The sequence below is a fragment of the Macaca nemestrina genome, chromosome 14 (assembly GCF_043159975.1).
Source record: "Macaca nemestrina isolate mMacNem1 chromosome 14, mMacNem.hap1, whole genome shotgun sequence".
NCBI classification, from domain to species: domain Eukaryota; kingdom Metazoa; phylum Chordata; class Mammalia; order Primates; family Cercopithecidae; genus Macaca; species Macaca nemestrina.
The window spans coordinates 73,700-95,948 of record NC_092138.1 but is presented as its reverse complement, the minus strand read 5'-3'; the positions used below and the strand labels follow the sequence as shown (position 1 = coordinate 95,948).

The 22,249-nt window shown below is 44.6% G+C and overlaps 1 protein-coding gene across 1 annotated transcript in view; it reads left to right on the top strand.

The window, feature by feature from the left end:
- LOC105498948 (fructose-bisphosphatase 2) overlaps positions 1-21,824 on the top strand; it is a 36,504-nt gene extending 14,680 nt beyond the window's left edge. Inside the window, exons 4-7 of the mRNA XM_011771349.3 lie at positions 3,886-4,026; positions 7,763-7,900; positions 16,950-17,069; positions 21,417-21,824. Coding sequence (XP_011769651.1) covers positions 3,886-4,026; positions 7,763-7,900; positions 16,950-17,069; positions 21,417-21,614 — 597 coding nt within the window. The 3' untranslated portion in view covers positions 21,615-21,824. The remainder of the gene's footprint in view (positions 1-3,885; positions 4,027-7,762; positions 7,901-16,949; positions 17,070-21,416) is intronic.
- Positions 21,825-22,249: the final 425 nt, after the last annotated feature.

The following is a 22,249-nucleotide window of genomic DNA, read 5'->3' as shown; positions in this document are numbered from 1 at the left end:
GGGAAACCTGGAGTGTGTCAGGGAAACCTGGAGTGTGTCAGGGAAACCTGGAGTGTATCAGGGAAATACATAATTCTTAGCAACCGCATGAGAAGCTTTCTAATTATGTTGACAAATTTAGACATATCAAGGAAAGTACAGAATCAAGTAATAATGTAGGAAAACATTGCTTTTCTAGACCTTTAAGATAAAACATTTTAGTGCCACGCCATGATAATAAAATTGGAGGAAAAAGGTCACAAGGGTTGAGGAAAAAGCTGAATGAGAGAGTTATCCTCTCAGGCCTTCTCAAGGGGAGAAAAAGCTGAAAGCAGCAAGACACAGCAAAGCCAAACTTCCAGGATATGATTCTGAGTTTTTTTGTTTGTTTGTTTTGTTTTTTTGAGACGGAGTCTGGCTCTGTCGCCCAGGCTGGAGTGCAGTGATGCGATCTCAGCTCACTGCAAGCTCCGCCTCCAGGTTCACACCATTCTCCTGCCTCAGGCTCCCGAGTAGCTGGGACTACAGGCGTCCGCCACCACACCAGGCTAATTTTTTGTATTTTTAGTAGAGACGGGGTTTCACGGTGTTAGCCAGGATGGTCTCGATCTCCTGACCTCGTAATCCACCTGCCTTGGCCTCCCAAAGTGCTGGGATTACAGGTGTAAGCCACCGTGCACGGCCTATAAAATTATTTTTAAAAAAGGATACAATTTATAGAATTATATAGTCATTAGAATTATTATTTCTACTAACTTTAAATTTTAGTGGAAATTTAGTAAGCAAGAAGTCCTGAACTGTTTGTCAGATGTTAGCATTTTATAGATGAAGTCATTTCACAATTTTAGAACCATGTTTTCCTATATTTTATTGTAAATTATTCCCATAATTTATTATAATTCTTTAAAAATTGGAAATGACCCAGACATTCAATAAGCATTTATTATTTAATTTAAAGTAATTTTAAGATTTTAAATTATAGAAAAAATCCACCTACAAACATATATTTACATATATTTCATTTATGTGTATTTAATTTTTTAATCTGTAAGTTTATCTAGATTCTTTTTTACAAAGAATTATACAAAGTTAGTCATTATTTAAAGTTATTCACTGTTAACCATTTCTAAAGTCCGAACATTAGGTGAACACCTAAGAAAGAGCCTCAGAGTAAATCCATGGGCATTCTGCCAGTAACTCAGAGGATTCAGTTGCTTTCATTGAACTAACAATCCTAACTTATTCTTATTTGTCAAAAAATTACACAAAGATTGCTCTGTGTTTGGTTGGGTTATAGTCTTACCATCTTTGTGCCAAACCCTGACACTTCAAACATTTAACAGAGGCAAATATAAAATTTTTTGGCTTAGATACAAATGTGTGCTGATGACTCTGAAGGCATTTTTGTTTTTATTTTACAAATAATTTTGAAGCCAGTTTCATTTATCAAAGATTCATGTGAACTTGGAAAGCATTTGAACTTAATTTATGTGTACTCATTACTTATAAGCCAGTTTGGTAGCATGCTAGGCGCGACACAGAACATAACTATAACATGTACATTACGTATCTAAACATGTATACATCCATACACAAACAAAGATCGAAGAGCTTTTATCTGAGAACTCTAGCCATGAGAGAGCATCACGAACTCACTGACCTATGAAAGACGGCTGGCTCCACGTTATTTTCTGACAAAACTGGAAGCTGTTCACACGGCTAACTTTGTTTGCCCTGGTAGGTAATCCAAGGGAAGCTGGCAGCCGATTTTGGGCAAAGCAGCCTCTGTGGCAGTTTGGTTTTTTCTTTTTAAATCTTTTATCCTTTTTTTCTGTTCAGTTTCAAATGAGTTTTCAATGTTTATATTCGATTTAGACCATAAACAATGAGTCTTGTCTCAGCACCAGCAGCTTCATAACAGCAGATTTAAAGCAGGCCGAAAAGAGAGGAAGGGAGGGAGCTAAAGAAGATTCTACTGAACTCCACAGTGAAGGTTAACTATTTGAACTCTGAATTTTTCCTGTTGTAATTTGCCTATCAGTTTAAAATGTGCACAAAAATGGGCCAGAATATGTAACCAGTCCCAAAGAAGATGACAAAATCAGAGGCTGTGATGTCGGAAACTGTTTTTCTCCTTCAAGGAGAACCCCTGGATTGGACAGGAAATGAGAAAAAGAAAAGAGAGAGATGTAGAGGAGAAAGGTCACGTTTTACAGGAAGGAAGAGGAAAGAGAAAGGAAGGAGGGGAGGCTTGTGAGCCTTCCAGCCACTGCCAGGCGAGGAGTCAGTACCCAGGTTTATCTCCTGTCAGGGAGAGCCTCAGCACCCCACACCTGCATGGTGTGGGATGAGCCCTTCCCACCTTTGCAAGTCACCAGTCGAGGTGAACTGTTTCCAGCCGGAGGGAGCTATGGGTGCTTTTGGCCAGGAGGAATAAGGCTGTAGGTGGCTCCAAGATAATCAGGAGGATGACTTGGAAGAAGTTGGGGGAGGGAGGGCTGAGTAGAGCTCCAAATCCCTCACCTCAGTTTCCAGTGCCCTCCCCACCCCTGCCCTGGAACAGCCTGAACCCAGCAAGGCGTCAAGGCTGCCACAAATACAAATGCATAAAATGCTCCAATGGTGTCACTAGCGGCCAAGTCTAAATAGAGCAGAGCTCCAGTGACACCCAAAAAGAGGCAGATGGTGGTCAAATGCACTCCGACTAACTCACTAAGTTCCAAAGTTTCAAAGTTCCCAAATCCCAAAGTTTGTCACTTCTCTAAAGTCACTTTCATTGCACCAGTGAGACATTGGAGGCAGCAGGCACTGCAGCCGGAAGAGAAAGAGAGGATCCCCAAGACAGAAGCATCTAGGCAGCTGCCGGAGACTCCCTAGCGTTCCGGCCAAGGGGTCAGGTAGCCACAAGCAGCCGAAGCTCACAGGCAGCCCTAGGCCCTGCCCAGTAGAAACCAGACCGTGGGCTTGGGCCCCCAGAGCACACTGTATGGGCCACTAAAATTGTAGCTGAATGCAGGTCCACATGCTCGCTGCCTGCAGAGCCCAGCTAACAAGAGTGAGGCCGGGTAGAAAGAAAGTGACTTTATTAACCACGACTAGTAAAGGGGAAGTGGCAGATTCCCATCAAAGCAACCACTTTGAGTATTTCAGGGGAAGGGAGGGGTTTAAAAGAGGAAAGCTTGATTAAGGAGGGCATGCAGGAATTGTGCTGAGTGCCGTATCTCTGTGTCTTGTTTTTGTGATTATCTTTGGTGCCAATCCACCTGGACTTCAGGCTGACACCGTCTCAACAACGGCTGAGTTGTTAATTAGCCACATTGAAGTAATCTCTGGAATTTTGCAGCTAGGTCTCCATGTTTGGTCTGTCTGTCTCAACATTACCTCCTGGAACTTCTAAGAAGGCACATAATAGATACTAGCATGCAGTTAGCTAAATGTGCAGGGAGTATTGTGGTGAGAAAGGGAGCTATTTTAAAGCTAAGAGAAAAGGCTTCTGCAGTTTGCTTCAAGGTTATATCTTGGAACCCAAGAGAAGGGAAAAATGTTTTAAAATATGTATATCCAAATAGCCTCCCGGGTTCCTGCCATTCTCCCGCCTCAGCCCCCCGAGTAGCTGGGACTACAGGCGCCCACCACCATCCCCCGCTATTTTTTGTATTTTAGTAGAGACGGGGTTTCACCGTGTTAGCCAGGATGGTCTCGATCTCCTGACCTCGTGATCCGCCCTTCTCACCTCCCAAAGTGCTGGGATTACAGGCGTGAGCCACCACCCGGCCCGTAGCAGCTTAAATTTCTAAGAACTGCGCTTCCTTCAGTGGTTTGAGGAGACTGAAGCCCAGGCCCCTGGCAAAGGGTTCTCTCTGGAGACAACAATAACACATGGCATTTCTCTTCTCTCTTCCGCAGACCTCAGAGGATGAGCCTTCTGAAAAGGACGCCCTGCAGTGTGGCCGCAATATTGTGGCCGCAGGTTATGCATTGTACGGTAGTGCAACCCTGGTGGCTCTCTCCACAGGGCAAGGCGTGGACCTCTTCATGCTTGACCCGGTAGGTACAGATTATGGCATCACCTGTGCCTGGGGACTCCATAGGCCTCTGTGCCTTAATGCCAGTTCTCTGCGATAATGTCCTGGTTATTCCTAATACTTGTTTTGGGGACCAGGGGGGCTGAGAGCCTAGTTTGGGGAGCCAACGCCATCATCAGAAACCATGAAGGGCCTCTCTCACAGTGAGGGCACTCGGGGGTAGGAGTGTCCTGCAGAGCCAGTTGCATCAACTCAGGCCCTGTCCTTAAGGAGTACATTTTCCAAAAATTCACTCAATCTCTTTGGCTTATGAGAACTCCATGGTTTAAGAATCACAATTCTGCAAATTTCCAGCAGAAACTTGGGTTCGTTAGAGCAGCAGCATCTAGTAGAATGCTCTGTGCATTTCACTTTTAAATGCTGGATGCCTTGCCCATCACTTGTGAAATGCTTTGCCAAGTATACTGAGGTCTTGTGAAAACTCAGATAATGTTGACCAAAGAACACGTCAAAACCTGTTGTGTTCACTTAGACCAAAGGTAGGTATTTAAATTTTTGATTTACAGATGTTTGTTGAGCATCTACTGTGTCCCAAAGCACCATTCCAGACAGTGGAGATGGAGCATTGATCAAACACGCATGCCGGCGCTTGTGGAGTCACATGTTAGTGCACATGTGTGGAGAGAGGAGTCTGCAAAATTTCAAAATGACATGGAGTTAACTCACAAAACAGAGTTTACAGTATGGAAACCCAGAAACTTTTCAAATAGAATCTTTCACCTATACGCCCAATAGACCAAGACCCATCGCTGTGTCAGTTTGCTAATGCCCTATGTTCAAAGAAGCTGGCAAACCCTGAGAAATTCTGTGGCTTACAAATATTACCCTCAGACAATAAAACACCCTTTCTAAAGTTGTTGTAGAATAACAGCTAAGAGTTAGATAATTCTTCGTAAGTGGTAGGCATGTAAAGTGCCTGTCCTATGAAATTTACATCTATTAATGCATTTAAATGTCACAATGGCCCTGAGGTATGTCCTACTGTTTTCCCATTTTCAGATGGGGAAAGTGAGGTGTAGAGAGAGTGAGTAACTTGCGCACAGTCAAGCTAGTGACTGGTATCAGGAGTCACGCTCCAGCAGTCTGTGCTTTAATTACTCTACCACACTGAATTTCCAAGATAACTGCTCTTGAGTACAAGCAAAATATCTCCAAGAATATTCTGAGCCGTTCTAAAGGTGATGGGAGGTGCTTTGACTCAGGCATCCAACTCAAGGATTCCCAGGCACAGACAGATCCTCTGTTTTCTGCCCTCAGTCATGACAGCAGGGCCCAGTCTGGACATGGGTGGGCACCAGAGCTTGTCAACATGACAGAAGGAAGAGCTGAACCATAGCAGCTTTCCAGATCTCTGTGTATCAGCCTGAAACCCCTTTGGATCACATCACCCTACTAAAAAGGACATTTGGGCAAAGACCCAGTGCACAAAGCTTAGTCCTGCTTGACATCCAGCAGAGGCAGCTTGTGGCAGGTGTCACAGTTAGAAATGCCGTGGACGGCGGCCAGCAGCTCACGGAAGCAGCATTCCCTGGTGGGTCACACTGAGCCTGTGAGGTCTGTGGGTCTGCAGGACTGGTGATTTGATTTTGTCAGAACACACATAGTGTGGAGGCACAGAGAGACCACCTCCTCTTAACCAACTCTCCATTGTGGGATAAACCTCAGTGTCAAGGCACTCATTCACAAATGGGAGCTGTTGTTTCTTGTGACAAGGATCTGGTTTCTGATCATCGGTAACAGAGTGTATGAGAGCCCATATTAAAAATCAGCGGTTGCCGGTGACCACACAATCAGAACAAAGGAACACATTTTCCAGGTTAATAAAATTGTGGAAACAATATTCCCCGGGCCTGGGAGTCCCAGCCCCAGTCCCAGCCCCAGGAGTGGATCAACACAAGGCGTTTTCACCCACCCTGATGCAGAACGAGCGCCTCTGTCCAGGTGGTGAGGGAGTGCCGCTGTTCAGATGACGGTTGCACATCTCCACCCTCTTTGCTGAAAAGCAAGAGTAAAACTGACCCCAGCTCAGCTAAGTGAAAAGAGTTACTGCATTGATGGGAAAGCTGAGGACCCTGGCTAGGAACGGGCAGGACTAGAGCACCAGGAAGCAGGAGGCACGGCAGTGGTCTCGCAACATGGCCGGTCTGGCCTGGACACCAGCCCTGGTGCTGTGCCTCTCACTCAGGTTTCAATCCCAGGGAGGGTGTCTCATTTTCAAGCTAAGGCACGTGCCTGACCTTGGCCTACAAGGGGCCCAGATATGAGTCTTCCTAGACTGGCATCCAATGAGAAGAGTTAATTCTTCAAAGCAAGTCAGGGCACTTTTCAGAAGTAGAAATCAGCACCGAGTTGCTCCAAAGCAACAGATGCCCACAGCGAATTAAAGCTCATGAGTCAAAGACATCACTCGTGCACCTGTAATAACCAGAAGTTAGATTTAGCAGGCACTGCAGAGCAGCCGTGGGGTGCTGCATAAGGAGGGAGTTGAGATGGGCTTATAGCACTTGGGGTCTTGCTTGGTGATTCTAAACAGGATTTGAGGAAGAGAGGGTCAGTCTGCATTGGATATTGTCTGGAAGTGGGTGCAATCAATGACTAGTTACCTTAATAATTTTTATCTAGGAGGCAGGGTGATTGAAGTCATCGATACAGAAGTGGTTGTCACTCATGTTAGGCAGGAGAGGATTGCAGAGTTGTTTTTGTTATTGAGTCTCCTTGGCACTGACTTGTTTCGGACACGGACAGTGCCAGCTCTCGTAGCCGCACCTCTGCTATGTGCAGTCATTCTGTGGCCTTGTCTCTTTTTATCCTGGGAATACCTCTGATGTTCCGTGGGAACCTTCTGACCTAGGTGTCAACTGTGAGCTATCATTTTGGAGTTTTTCACTGTCTCAAAATCTTTGACATTCATCAAAATGGATCTGGTTTCCAGGCTCTGATTTTCCTCCTAGTGACTTTGACAGACATGAGCATTGAAGGTGGTATCTGCCACAAGCTGATCACATTTTTAATGACTTTTAGTGATATTACCAGAAACAGACAAAGGGGTATTTGGGAGATGCCCTGCAGGTATTGACCACGGCGGCTCCAGGGGGACTGCAGAGGGACTGGGCGTAGTTCTATTAATGTGTCTGAGGATTCCTTTAGATTTTACCAACTTCTTCCTTATGCTGGGTGAACACAGTTTCTTCCTCTTTTCCCCAGATAAGACTGGGACAGCAGAAACTGTGAATGGTTTCTACAGTTTAATCACTAACATAAACCAAACAACTGTACCACAAATTAATGGTTAAAATGCATCCCTCATACAACAATGTAACTTCTTCCTCTCACTGTTGATGGCCCATCTTCCTGAAAACGTTAATCTGGGGGTGAGAACTGGGGAGACACACACAGCTGGGTTCCTTGTACCTCGCTGACAGTGGAAGCCACAAAGGAAGAGAAAGAAGACTATGGCCTCTTCCTTTGAATTGTCTTCCTGCTTGCTGTGTTACTGCTTGGGCTTCCTGTGGGCTCCATGTGATCCCTGATCTTCCCACCAGTTGCGAAACCACCACAGGGCAGGCTCAGAGTGACCACAGCCAAGCCCGGGCTCTGCCAGCAGGCCCCCATCTCCTGCTCTCATTGTGGGGATCCTGCGGTCGGCTTCTGTTTCCTGGCTTATCTCCTCTTCCTGGCATCTCTCTTCATGTTGCTAGGCTCTTGGTGAATTTGTCCTGGTGGAAAAAGATGTCAAGATTAAGAAGAAAGGAAAGATTTACAGCCTGAATGAGGGCTACGCCAAGTATTTTGATGCAGCCACCACTGAATATGTGCAGAAAAAGAAATTCCCTGAGGTGAGTGAAGAAAGCCAGGTGGGTGGCACAGAATGCTGTCCCCATGGGGTCCTGTTTGGGTGGTGGCTTCAGGGGCTTTGCTGAAAGAGGTTGGTGCCACTGTTCATGGCTGTGGTCAGTAGGAAGATGATGGACTCTGCCTTTCTTCATAAGCATTTAGTATCTTATATAGCTAACATTTACCTTCTAAAGGTAGTACTTATCTTTACATTTGAGCTTTTCCAGGATAAATTCTTTGTAAAGAAGGTAGAGATCACATTTACAAAATTCAGAGCTCAGGCCAGATCCTCTCTGAAGTCATTTGTTTAAACTAAACTCCAACCTATAGATTCACTCACTCGTTGCATTTGCTTTTAGAAGAAATTATATGAGAGGCCCTCAAAAAGTTCATGGAAAAATGAAATTAAAAGAGATTAAAAACATAAAATATAAACTTTAGTTCTCAACATAAGCTCCATCAGGTTCAGATGCTTTTGTAAGGGCTCATACCCACCCTTTAATCCGTCTGTAACGAACTGAGGCACGGGAATTTAACCCTGTCAAGGCTGTCTTTATAATGTTATTTGCCAAAGAGAAATGGGTGCCCTTTAAAGGTTTTTTAAGATTAGGAAACAAAGGCCGGGCGCGGTGGCTCAAGCCTGTAATCCCAGCACTTTGGGAGGCCGAGACGGGCGGATCACGAGGTCAGGAGATCGAGACCATCCTGGCTAACCCGGTGAAACCCCGTCTCTAGTAAAAAATACAAAAAAACTAGCCGGGTGTGGTGGTGGGCGCCTGTAGTCCCAGCTACTCGGGAGGCTGAGGCCGGAGAATGGCGTAAACCCGGGAGGCGGAGCTTGCAGTGAGCTGAGATCCGGCCACTGCACTCCAGTCTCGGCGACAGAGCAAGACTCCGTCTCAAAAAAAAAAAAAAAAAAAAAAAAAAGATTAGGAAACAAAAAGAAGTCAGAAGGAGCTAAATCAGGATTGTAGTGATTTTGCATCAAAACCCTTGCAAAACTGCCATTGTTTGATGAGAAGATTAAGCAGGAGCACTGATGTGGTGGAGAAGGACTCTGGTGAACTTTCCGGGGCTTTCTCTGCTACAACTGTGGCTTTCTCGGAACACTCTCATAATAAGCAGACATGGGCCAAGGATGTTTCTCCCCGGTGTTGTAAAAATGAATGGGTGTAATTATCAAGGGCAAATTGTATCCTACACCTTCAGAGGCCTTTGCTCTCCTCCCCCAAGTTACGAGCATCTATAGTTATCCCTCCCTCCCGCCCTCGCTCCCTCCCGCACTCTCACCTCTCTCTCTTTCTCTCTCTGTCTCTCTCTATTATCTATCTATCTATCTATCTATCTATCTATCTATCTATCTATCTGTCTGTCTGTCTTTAACTGATAGATTTCTCATAGCTTTTCTTTACAGAGCAAAGGTTAGTTAAAGAGTAGAAACACCTGTCTCTGTTATGTCAAGTCCTTCTGGGCTAAAAAACTAGGAGCTTAGGAATATGGGTTCCATCTCTAGTTCCTGATAATTCACTGTGTGTCTGTTGAAAGATTCTTTCTGTATTTAAATGTTTTGATTTTATAACTTAATGTTTTCTCCAAATATAAAAAGTATGTTCCTGTGTAACACATCACATGGAAGACACCAAAAAATATAAGAAAATGTAAACAAAATCCATGTGTAAGGTACTTCACCCTCAAAAACCCCACTGTGGGCCACCACATCTGGCTAGTTTTTTGTATTTTAGTAGAAACAGGGTTTCACCATGTTGGCCAAGATGGTCTCGATCTCCTGACCTCGTGATCCTCTGGCATCAGCCTACCAAAGTGCTGGGACTACAGGCGTGAGTGACCACGCTCAGCTGAACATCTTGATACATTTCTCTAGGGTTTGTTTTCTGCAAATGTGCTTACCCAGTTACCAGATGTGGTTCAACTGGAAACAGTTTTTAAACCTGCTTTTCTACTGACTTCACAAGCATTTCCAAGTCAGTAAAAGTTCTTCAAAAGCACATTGCTGTGCGGTAACATGCTTAATCATTCTCAGGTTGTTCCACACTTAGGCTGTGTCCAGCTTTTCACTCCATAAATAATGCTGTAGTGAGCCCCTTTGTACCTCATTTTTCTAATCTGAAAATTCCCTTAGAAGGCATTCCTAGAAGTAAGGCTGGGCATGGTGGCTCACACTTGTAATCCCAGCACTTTGGAAGGCCAAGGTGGGCAGATCACTTGAGGTCAGGAGTTCGAAAACAGCCTGGCCAACATGGTGAAACACCATCTCTACTAAAAATACGAAAATTACCTGGGTGTGGTTGGTAGGTGTCTGTAATCCCAGCTACTTGGGAGGCCGAGGCAGGAAAATCACTTGAACCCAAAAGGAAGAGGAGGTTGCGGTGAACTGAGATTGCATCACTGCCCTCCAGTATGGGCAACAGAGCAAGACTCTGTCTCAAAAAAAAAAAAAAAAAAGATATGAAGGCATTATTTCTGGTAAAACAGAATTCTGGAACCTCACTTCAGTCTTCACGCTCAAGTCAGGCCAAGGTGCTTCACCTCGGGTCTGATAGAGTGTTAAGTATCTAAAATAGGAGAAGACTTGGTAATTTTTGCCTAAATGTGGTTTCACGGCATGCAACTAGAAGATAACAGAATATGATGATATTCATTGTAATTACGATTTGGGGGTGTTTCAAGGTGATAATAATAATAGCTAACATGTATTGGGTGATTAACATGTCGTAAGCCCTATTTTAGTGTTTTACGTGTAATAGCTCCTTTTATCTCATAACAACTCTTGGAGGCAGGTACAGATGGGGAAGCTGAGGCACAGAGTAGTTCAATTACTTACCCAAGGTAAGTGGCTGAGCCAGGATTCGAACCCAAGCATTCTGGCTGTCAACCCATGCCCTTAACCACAACGGGAGCCTGCTTGGAAACAATCAAGTGGGGAAGAATCCTCACCCCTACACACAGGTGCGTGGTTCAGGGCTGCCTAACCTCAGGGGAGACAGCGCCTCCCTGCTGGCTGTGGAGTTTCTGCCTCCTCCACCCCGGTTCCTCTTCCTGTGCACCTGCTGGGTGTGGACAGGACAGAAGCCCAGCTGCAGAGCACCCAATTCCGTATCTGGAAGGGAAGAGGAATATGAATCAGGCTGTTCTCAGGAATCTGCTTATTGTGGAGGAAATGAATGAGAAACACTGCTTCAGGGCTCTGGTAGTTTGTTTTGCATTCGTTTTCATTTTAAACAATTGCTAGAGCATTGGACTCGCCTAATTAGCAGAAATATTTCCTTACATTTTTCACAAATTCCACCTGTTGGTACAGTGCCAAGTGTGAGCCATAAAGTTGGAGTTACTAAAAAAGATGATGACCATGAATTATGAAGGAGGTGACTAATCATTAAAATTGTCATCATTTTATTTATTTAATTTTATTTTATTCATGTATGTATTTATTTTTATTTTGAGATGGAGTTTCCCTCTTGTTGCCAAGACTGAAGTGCAATGGCGCGATCTCGGCTCACCACAACCTCCGCCTCCCCGGTTCAAGCGATTCTCCTGCCTCAGCCTCCCAAGTAGCTGGGATTGCAGGCTTCTGCCACTATTTTTGTATTTTTAGTAGAGATGGGATTTCACCATGTTGGTCAGGCTGGTCTTGAACGCCTGACCACAGGTGATCCACCTGTCTTGGCCTCCCAAAGTGCTGGGATTACAGGTGTGAGCCACCACGCCTGGCCCATTGTTTTATTTTTAATTGACATATAATAATTGTACATATTTATGGGATACATAGTGATGTTTCATTATATATAATGTACAGTGATCAGATCAGTATAATTAGGCAATCCATCATCTCAAACATTTATTATTTCTTTGTGCTGGGAACATTCAATATCCTCCTTCTAGCTTTTTGAAAATGTCAGATATTATTGTTAACTATATTCATCCTACAGGGGTTTAGACACCAGAACACATTCCTGTGATGCAGGTGTGATTTTATTTTCCACACTTTTATTTTGGATTCAGGGGTAGTTGTGCAGGTTTGTTATATAAGTAAACTCGTGTCATGGGGGTTTTGTTGTACAGATTGTTTGGTCCCCCAGGTACTAAACCTGGTATCCAATACTTGTCTTTTCTGCTCCTCCCCTTCCTCCCTCCCTCCACCCTCAAGTAGGCCCCAGTGCCTGTTGTTTCCTTCTTTGTGTCCATGTGTTTCTCATCATTTAGCTCCTACTTATAAGTGAGAACATGTAGCATCTGGTTTCCTGTTTCTGTGTTAGTTTACTTAAGATAATTAGGCCTTCAGCTCCACCCATGTTCCTGCAAAAACATGATGTCATTCTTCTTTATGGCTGCATAGTATTCCATTGAGTATATGTAGCACATTTTCTTTATCCAGTCCACCACTAATGGGCATCTAGGTTGATTCCATGTCTTTGCTATTGTGAATAGTGTTGCAGTGAACATACACGTGCATGTGTCTTTACAATAGAATGATTTCTATTCCTTTGGGTATATACCCAGTCATGGGACGGCTGGGTCAAATGGGATGGCTGCTTTTAGCTGTTTGAGAGATCATTACACTGCTTTCCACAATGGTTGAACTGATTTACACTCCCACCAACAATGCATAAACATTCCCTTTTCTCTGCAACCTCGCCAGCCTCTGTTACATTTTGATTTTTAAATAATTGTCATTCTGACTGGTGTGAGATGGTATCTCATTGTGGTTTTGATTTGCATTTCTCTAATGAGCAATGATATTGAGCTTTTTTCATATGCTTTTTGACTGCATGTATGTCGTCATCGTCTTCTTTTTTTTTTTTTCTTTTTTGAGATGGAGTCTCTCTCTGTCGCCCAGGCTGGAGTGCAGTGGCGCGATCTCAGCTCACTGCAACCTCCGCCTCCCGGGTTCAAGTGATTCTTCTGCCTCAGCCTCCCAAGTAGCTGGGACTACAGGCACACGCCACCATGCCCAGCTAATGTTTGTATCTTTAGTAGAGATGGGGTTTCACCATATTGGCCAGGCTGGGTGTGTCTTCTTTTGAAAAGTGTCTGTTCATGTCCTTTACCCATTTTTTAATGTTTTTTTTCCTTATATATTTAAGCTCCTTATAGGTGCTGGATATTAGACTTTTCTCAGATGTATAGTTTGTAGAAATTTTCTCCCATCCTGTGGGTTGTCTGTTTATTGACAGTTTCTTTTGCTGTGCAGAAGCTCTTTAGTTTAATTAGATCTCATTTGGCAATTTTTGTTTTCATTGCAATTGCTTTTGGTGTCTTTGTCATGAATTCTTTGCCCATGCCTACATCCAGAATGGTATTGCCTAGGTTGTCTTCCAGGGTTTTTATGGTTTTGGGTTTCACATTAAGTTTTTAATCCATCTTGAGTTAGTTTCAGCCTTCTGCATATGGCTAGCTAGTTATCTCAGCACCATTTATTGAATAGGAAGTCATTTCCTCATTGCTTGTTTTTGTCAGCTTTGTTGAAGGTCAAATGATTGTAGGTGTATGACCTTATTTCTGGATTCTCTATTATGTTACATTGGTCTATTTATCTGTTTTTGTACCAGTGCCATGCTGTTTTGGTTACTGTAGCCCTGTAATATAGTTTGAAGTCAAGTAATGTGATACCTCCAGCTTTGTTCTTTTTGCTTAGGATTGCCTTGGCTATTCTGTCTCTTTATGGTTCCATATGAATTTTAAAAGTCTTTTTCGAGTTCTGTGAAAAATGTCATTGGTAGTTTAATAGGAACAGCACTGAATCTGTAAGTTGCTTTGGGTAGTATGCCCATTTTAACAATATTGATCCTTTATATCCATAAGCATGGAATGTTTTTCCATTTGTTTGTGTCATCTCTGATTTCTTTGAGCAATGTTTTGTAGCTTTTATTATAGAACTCTTTTACCTCCATGGCTAGTTCTATTCCTAGGGATTTTATTATTTTTGTGGCAATTGTGAAAGGGATTATGTTCCTGATTTGGCTCTTGGCCTTGCTGTTTTTGGTGTAGGGATGCTAATGATTTTTTTGTATGTTCATTTCGTATCTTGAAACTCTGCTGAAGTTGTTTATCAGCTTAAGGAGCTTTTGGACCAAGACTATGGGGTTTTCATTTTTTCTTTCCTTTTTTTTTTTTTTTTTTTTTTTTTTGAGACAGAGTCTCACTCTGTTGCCCAGGCTGGAGTGCAGTGGCAAGCTCCACTCTCAGCTCACTGCAAGCTCCACCTCCCAGGTTCACGCCATTCTCCTGCCTCAGCCTCTCGAGTAGCTGGGGCTACAGGTGCCTGCCACCACACCCGGCTAATTTTTTGTATTTTTAGTAGAGACGGAGTTACACTGTGTTAGCCAGGATGGTCTCAATCTCCTGACCTCGTGATCTGCCCACCTTGGCCTCCCAAAGTGCTGGGATTACAGGTGTGAACCACCACGCCCAGCCGACCAATACTGTGGGGTTTTCTAGTTATACAATCATGTCATCTGCTAAGAGAGATAGTTTGACTTCCTATTTTCCTATTTGGATGCCCTTTACTTATTTCTTTTGCGTGATTGTTCTGACCCTAACTTCCAATACTATGCTGAATAGGAGTGGTGGGAGAGGGCATCCTTTTCTTGTGCCAGTTTTCAAGGGGAGTGCTTCCAGCTTTTGCCCATTCAGCATAATGTTGGCTGTGGGTTTGTCATAGATGGAGCTTATTATTTTGAGGTATGTTCATTCAATACCTAGTTTGTTGAGAGTTTGTAACATGAAGAGGTGTTGAATTTCATTGAAAGCCTTTTTCTGCATTTATTGAGATAATCAAGTGGTTTTTGTCTTTAGTTCATTTTATGTGATGAATCACATTTATTGATTTGTGTATGTTGACCCAACCTTGCATCCCAGGGATAAAGCCTACTTGATTGTGGTGGATAAGCTTTATAAGGTGCTGCTGCTGTGTATTTTGATGAGGATTTTTGCATCAATATTCATCAAGAATATTGGCCTGAAGTGTGTGTGTGTGTGTGTGTGTGTGTCTGCCAGGTTTTGGTATCAGAATGATGTTGGCCTTATAGAATGAGTTGAGGAGGAGTCTTTCCTCTTCAATTTTTTTGGAACAGTTTCAGTGGAAATGGTATCAGCTCTTTATGTATCTTGTAGAATTCGGCTCTGAATCTCTCTGGTTATAGGCTTTTTTTGGATGATAGGCTATTTTTACTGATTTAATTTTGGCGTTTGTTATTGGTCTGTTCAGGGATTCAGTTTCTTCCTGGCTGTTGTAGGAGAGTGTATGTGTCCAGGATTTTTCCATTTCTTCTAGATTTTCTAGTGTGAGTACATAGAGGTGTTCACAGTAGTCTCTGATGGTTTGTATTTCTGTGGTGTCAGTGGGTAATATCCCCTTTGGTATTTCTAGTTGAATTTATTTGGATCGTCTCTCTATTTTTCTCTATTAATCTAGTGAGCAGTCTATCTCTTATTAGTTTCTTTTTTTTTTTTTCAAAAAACAAACTCCTAGATTCATTGATCTTTTGATTTTTTTTTTTTTTTTTTGATGGAGTCTCACACTGTCGCCTAGGCTGGAGTGCAGTGGTGCAATCTCGGCTCACTGCAACCTCTGCCTCCCAGGTTCAAGCAATTCTCCTGCCTCAGCCTCCCGAAGAGCTGGGATTACAGACACACACCACCACACCTGTCTAATTTTTGTATTTTTAGTAGAGATGGGATTTCACCATGTTGGTTGGGCTGGTCTCGAACTCCTGACCTCAGGTGATCCACCTACCTTGGCCTCCCAAAGTGCTGGGATTACAGGCATGAGTCACAGGGCCCAGCCATGAATTGTGTGTGTGTGTGTGTGTGTGTGTGTGAGTCTCCTTCAGTTCAGCTCTGATTTTGATTATTTCTTGTCTTTTGCTAGCTTTGGGGCTGGTTTGCTCTTATATCTCTAGTTCTTTTGGTTGTGCTATTAGGTTGTTAATCTGAGATCTTTTTAACTTTTTGATGTGGGAATTTAGTGCTATAAATTTTCCTCTTAACACTGCCTTAGCTGTGTCCCAGAAATTCTGGTTATTTTATCTTTGTTCTCACCAGTTTCAAAGAATCCCTTGATTTCTGCCTTAATTTCGTTATTTATCCAAAAGTCATTCAGGAGCAAGTTGTTTAATTTTCATGTAATTGTATAGTTTGAGTGATTTTCTTAGTCTCGATTTCAATTTTTATTGAGCTGTGGTTGGAGAGTGGCTGGTATAAGTTCAGTTCTTTTGCATTTGCTGAGGATTGTTTTATGTCTGAGGGTGTGTTCAATTTTAGTGTATGTGCTATGTGTGATGAAAAGAACGTATATTTTGCTGGTTTTGGGTGGAGAGTTCTATAGCTTTCTATTCTATAGATGTTCTGTAGATATAGTTCTACAGATGTGTAACAGATTCATTCGGTCTAGTGTTGATTTGAGGTCTTGAGTGTCTTCGTTAATTTTCTACTTCAGTGATCACTGTCAGTGGGGTGTTGAAGTCTCCCACTATGATTGTGTGGGAGTCTAAGAGCTTGCTTTATGAATCTGAGTGCCCCTGTGTTGGGTGCATATCATTTAGGATAGTTAGGCCTTCTTGTTGAATTGAGGCCTTTACAATTATGTAATATCCTTCTTTGTCTTTTTTGAACTTTATTGGTTTAAAGTCTATTTTTTCTGAAATTAAGATTGCAGACCCTGCTTTTTTCTGTTTTCTATATGTCTGGCTTCCATCCCTTTATTTTGAGCCTGTAGGTGGCAGTGCATGTGGGATGGGCGACTTCCTTTTTCTTTCTGTTTGTTTGTTTAGAGGCTCTTTTAAGATTGCTGCAGGATATTGTCTCATCCTTTAAGCAGCCCTACATTTGGTAAGTCCAGTCACACAATAAGGTTTGAGGAGCTCATCACGAATGAAATGCACAATTATATAATCTTTTCAATTCCTACACTAGTAGGTGGAGGACAGGGGATCAAGAAGGCAGAGGTCACACCAACTGGACTTGTGACCGCGAGTAGGTGCTAGCTAATTCTGAAAGCCACTGGATCTTGTCTCTTCTCTTTCTGTCTTCTAGGATGGCAGTGCTCCCTATGGGGCCAGGTACGTGGGCTCCATGGTGGCTGACGTGCACCGCACCCTGGTCTATGGAGGAATCTTCCTGTACCCAGCCAACCAGAAGAGCCCTAAGGGCAAGGTAATTCTCCCTTGTCCACCGGCTGTGCATCGGGTCAGGGAGGAGGGGAGCTCCCTCCCCTCACGCCTGCTGTTTGGCTACTGCACTGCTTCATGGCATGTCTGTGTGAAGACGGGCAGGGGAGGAAAAATACAGGGAGCTGTATTTCCCTTGAGTGAGTCTCCAGGCTGTGGGAGGTTTGAAGAAGGAGGCAAACAGGCTGACGTTATGTGACTGGTGATTCTCACTGGTCTTACCCCCTCCAGCCTCCCACCCACCATTCACCGGAAGCCTGCTGTGTGTCTCTCTCTCCACAGGCTACATCTGACTTTTAGCTTCAGCACCAGCTGATTTGGTAGCATGGACCCCATAAGGAGCCTAATAAAAACTTATCAACACACTTCCCAGAACAAATGCATGTAAATGTACACATTACATACACGTTTACATGCGTGGTGGCGCATTACACATTGAGGGGGTTCACTGATGCCCTGGGGTTCACCCAAATATCCCCTAGAGAATTTCCAAACCCTAGAATAAGAACTTCTGCTCAGAACTCAGCCAATATATCTGGAAAGGTAGTTCCTGGAAGGTCTAATTGCAATTTAATGATGCAAAACTGAAAATACTTGTATTATCAAGTGAGAATCTTATGATCCAGCTGTCTTGCATAGAACCTCCCATAAAAATGCATCTGAATTTTAGCCGATCACAGAAATAGTAGGTAAGTAGTCAAATCAAATAAAGGCCTCTGTTTTCTCTGACACACCAACAACCAGCAACACATTTTTCTGTCTCTCAGAGTCACCTTGAGATTTGAGTTATTCGAATGCTAAGAATCAAAGCCATGCTGAGAGATCTAACACAGCACACTGAAGCCAGAGAGACTCTAATAGGTTGGTGTATCAGGTGTTTCTCTCCGTGTGAGTGCCTAGCCCGAGTGTGTTCACCCACTGAGCTAAGAACACTGATAAGCCTGCAGAAGAGGCGCTGAAGGGAAGCTAAGCGCCACGGAGGACTAAGTGAGGCAAGTAGAAGACATGGAAATTCTTTTTTGTTTTTTTTGGGGGGGAGGACAGAGTTTTGCTCTGTTGTCCAGGCTGGAGTGCAGGGGCGTGATCTCGGCTCACTGTAAGCTCCACCTCCCGGTTTCACGCCATTCTCCTGCCTCAGCCTCCCGAGTAGCTGGGACTACAGGTGCCGCCACCACGCCAGGCTAATGTTTTGTACTTTTAGTAGAGATGGGGTTTCACCATGTTAGCCAGGATGGTCTCGATCTCCTGACCTCATGATCTGCCCGCCTTGGCCTCCCAAAGTGCTGAGATTACAGGCGTGAGCCACTGTGCCCGGCCAAGATGTGGAAATTCTTAGGACCACTCTGGTCACTTACTCAGTTACACTGGGGAGAACATAAAGATCAATTACTACTGAGTCAGAAAATACCCACATGGGATCACATACTCATATCCTGTAAGCACACGTCACTCCATAGATAGATCTGCGTTTGCTGTGCATAACCACCACCCATTCTGAAACTTCTGTTGGATCCTGATCTCTGCGTTTCTGCTGTCATGGTCCCTGTGCCCACCTCTGTGTGTGTGTCTGTGCGTGCATGTGCACATTCCTATGCTGTGTGTGCCTGCATCTGTATAGCTGTGTAGATTTAATTGCAGAGAAAGTACAGGTCATGGTCGGGTGTGGTGGCTCACGCCTGTAATCCCAGCACTTTGGGAGGCCGAGGCAGGCAGACCACGAGGTCAGGAGATCCAGACCATCCCGGCTAACATGGTGAAACCCCGTCTCTACTGAAAATAATGATAATAAAAAAATTAGCTGGGCATGGTAGCACATGCCTGTAATCACAGCTACTCGGGAGGCTGAGGCAGGAGAATCGCTTGAACCTGGGAGGTGGAGGTTGCAGTGAGCTGAGATCACGCCACTGCACTCCAGCCTGGGAGACAGGGCGAGAGTTTGTCTCAAAAAAAAAAAAAAAAAAAAAAAAAAAATTAGCTGGGCGTGGTGGCGGCGCCTGTAGTCCCAGGTACTCGGGAGGCTGAGGCAGGAGAATGGCTTGAACCTGGGAGGTGGAGCTTGCAGTGAGCCGAGATCGTGCCACTGCACTCCAGCCTGGGCGATAAAGTGAGACTCGGTCTCAAAAAAAAAAAAAAAGTACAGGTCACATGTCACATGGCCTGCAGGCCAAGGTGCCATGAAGTCCTGGGCATTTTGGTATTGAATTTCTTACAACAGGGGCATCTGAGGTCAGAGCAAAAGTAACTTGGCTCCAAGACAAGCACATTATGTACTAAGGCTGAGCTTTTTTTGGTTAAAGTATTTGAATCAACAGGGTAATTGATTACAGTCTGAGACTTTATTGTCTGATACCCCAAATCCCCCCCATAAAAGGGGAGAAAAATGCTGAGCGCTACAGGCTGTCAAGGTGAGGGTCTCCTTGGCTAGACTGTCCTGGACAGCGTGGCCTCCCGTGTCCCTCCTGTGGGTGATGAAGGACAGAACTATCTGCCCCCAGACAGCCCGCATGCACCACAACTTTTTTACACCCTTCTGGGCACCCATTACTTTAAGAGCCAGAGGTCTAGGGTGAGGGCATCTTACACTGTCTGACCAAAATGGCATAAATACCCCCACGGAGTCTTCACCTACTTTCTCTTGAATGCCTGGATCTCCAGCCTAGACCAAATATATCGCGTTTCTCTCCTTAATATATATAATACATACAATAGAAAAAATATATAACATATAATATATAAATATATAATATATAATAATGTAATAACATATAAATATATAATAGAACCATAGAAAAAATTCACCATAATATATGACTGTTTCTGAAAGTAGTTTAAACGTATCACCAAAACGGACTGGAAGAAAAGAATGGTAAGGAAAGGCTGCACACAGCTGGGTCAACCATTTTGTAAGGTGATAGTGGAGAATGAACTTCTGGGAAGTCACAGGTTGCACTGATGTGGAGAAAGGAGAAGATGATACTGAGTCATGCACAGCAGCAGGGCCTTCGGCCAGAACGACACCCTGAATCTAAGGTGATGGGGGTGTGTGTCGTGCGTCAGGCCGGGGGTATCATGACGTCATCACAGAAATAGACCTAAAAGGTCCATTCAATCCAACCCCATTCATTTCAATTCACCGCGTACTCACAGGACAGAGGCAGCCTCCTGCCAGTTCTCACGTGCCTGCAGGAGGGTTAGAGAAGGTCCTTCCTTCCTCCGAACAGGCTCAGCCCGGGGTCTTGTGCAGAGACTGGCAAGCAGGGCACAGGCTGATTTCAACCCAATTTCTGCCCTCGGCTGGGACTCCTAGTGCAGGAAACACAGTGGCCTTGCTTGGACACTTCCTTTTTTTTTTGAGACAGGCTCTCACTCTGTCTCCTAGACTGGAGGGCAGTAGTGTGATCACAGCTCACTGCGGCCTTGAACTCCGGGGCTCAGTTGATCTTCCCACTTCAGCTTCCTGAATAGCTGGGATCACAGGTGTGCACTACCACACCTGGTTAATTTTTAAATTTTTTGTAGAGATGGGGTCTCACTATCTCAAATGGGGTCTCAACTTCCTGGACTCAAGTGATCCTTTTGCCTTGGCCTCCCAAAATGCTGGGATTACAGACAGGAGCCAACACTTTCAATGTGTCAGGCACTACTGAGAGTGGAGATAGTACAGGGACCAGCTAGGATGGACAGCAGCCTAGGGAGGAAGCCAGGCACTAAAGAGGCCTCAGTGGGATGAGTGGTACCAGAGGGGAAGTACAGGATGCAAACGATGGGATTTCACTTAGTCTAAAGGGGCAAAAGACAAGACCGTTGAAACACCAGCAAACTAGTTAGAAAAGTCAAAGCTTAAGATGTGGAGTTCCTCCACACAATCCCAGCCACTGTGGCTGTCCCCAGAGAGGCGATCCGGCATGCTCAAGGTGACCTTACTGTCCCATCCAAGCTTGACTCTTTACCAGCCTTGAGGTCTCACATACAAAGGCTTCCACCCAGGTCTGCAGCATCAGTTTGCCCTTGTTGAACCGAGAAATAGGAGCCTAGATCTCATATCTCCAAGTCAAGAGGCAGCTCCCTGGTAAGCACAAGGATCACAGGATGGGCAGATACCTGGCTCAGCCACCTGGGCAGAGGGGCCCCAAGGCTTCTGGATGAGTGCCATCTGATGCATCTGGCCTGCTGTAGGCTCTAAAGCTCGGGCCCTCTCTTGTGAGGGGCATGGTGCACTCATGCTAGCCAGATGGAAGCTCCACAGTGCAAGCTGCTCCCCCAACTTTAGGGGCATGGCTCAGGACATTTGGCCACTTGCAGAGTTTATTCACCTGCCTCTGTTCCTCCACAGCTCCGGCTCCTGTATGAATGCAATCCCGTGGCCTACATCATTGAGCAGGCAGGAGGCTTGGCAACCACGGGGACCCAGCCTGTACTGGACGTGAAACCCGAGGCAATTCACCAGCGAGTCCCCCTCATTCTGGGGTCCCCAGAGGATGTGCAGGAATATCTCACCTGTGTGCAGAAAAATCAGGCAGGCAGCCAGTGAGCTTCACCCCACATGCCCTCTTCATCTGGTACCTTGTCTAGGGTCCCTAAATGGATGATAAACAGAGATGGTAGCGATGAGTATACAAAAGGTAAATCCACTTAATCACATACAGAAGAGCAACAACAAACTGCTTGTGACAGGTTTGGAAGCCACAGGCGATTCTGTGGTCAATGTGAAGGACTAGAAATAAAAACCCACACGTGGAAAGAGCGACTTTGGCTTGTCTTCTGTCAGAAACAGCAGCAAATATGGTTATAATTCTAAGTCTGTCAACCCACATAGTTGGTGGCTGTATGCTTGGGGGCAAAGAGCACACAGATTAGTTAAGAAATTGTCAGCCGGGCGCGGTGGCTCACGCCTGTAATCCCAGCACTTTGGGAGGCCGAGGCGGGCGGATCACAAGGTCAGGAGATTGAGACCATCCTGGCTAACACGGTGAAACCCCGTCTCTACTAAAAATACAAAAAACTAGCTGGGCGAGGTGGTGGGCACCTGTAGTCCCAGCTACTTGGGAGGCTGAGGCAGGAGAATGGTGTGAACCCGAGAGGCGGAGCTTGCAGTGAGCCGAGATCGTGCCACTGTACTCCAGCCTGGGTGACAGAGTGAGACTCCATCTCAAAAAAAAAAAAAAA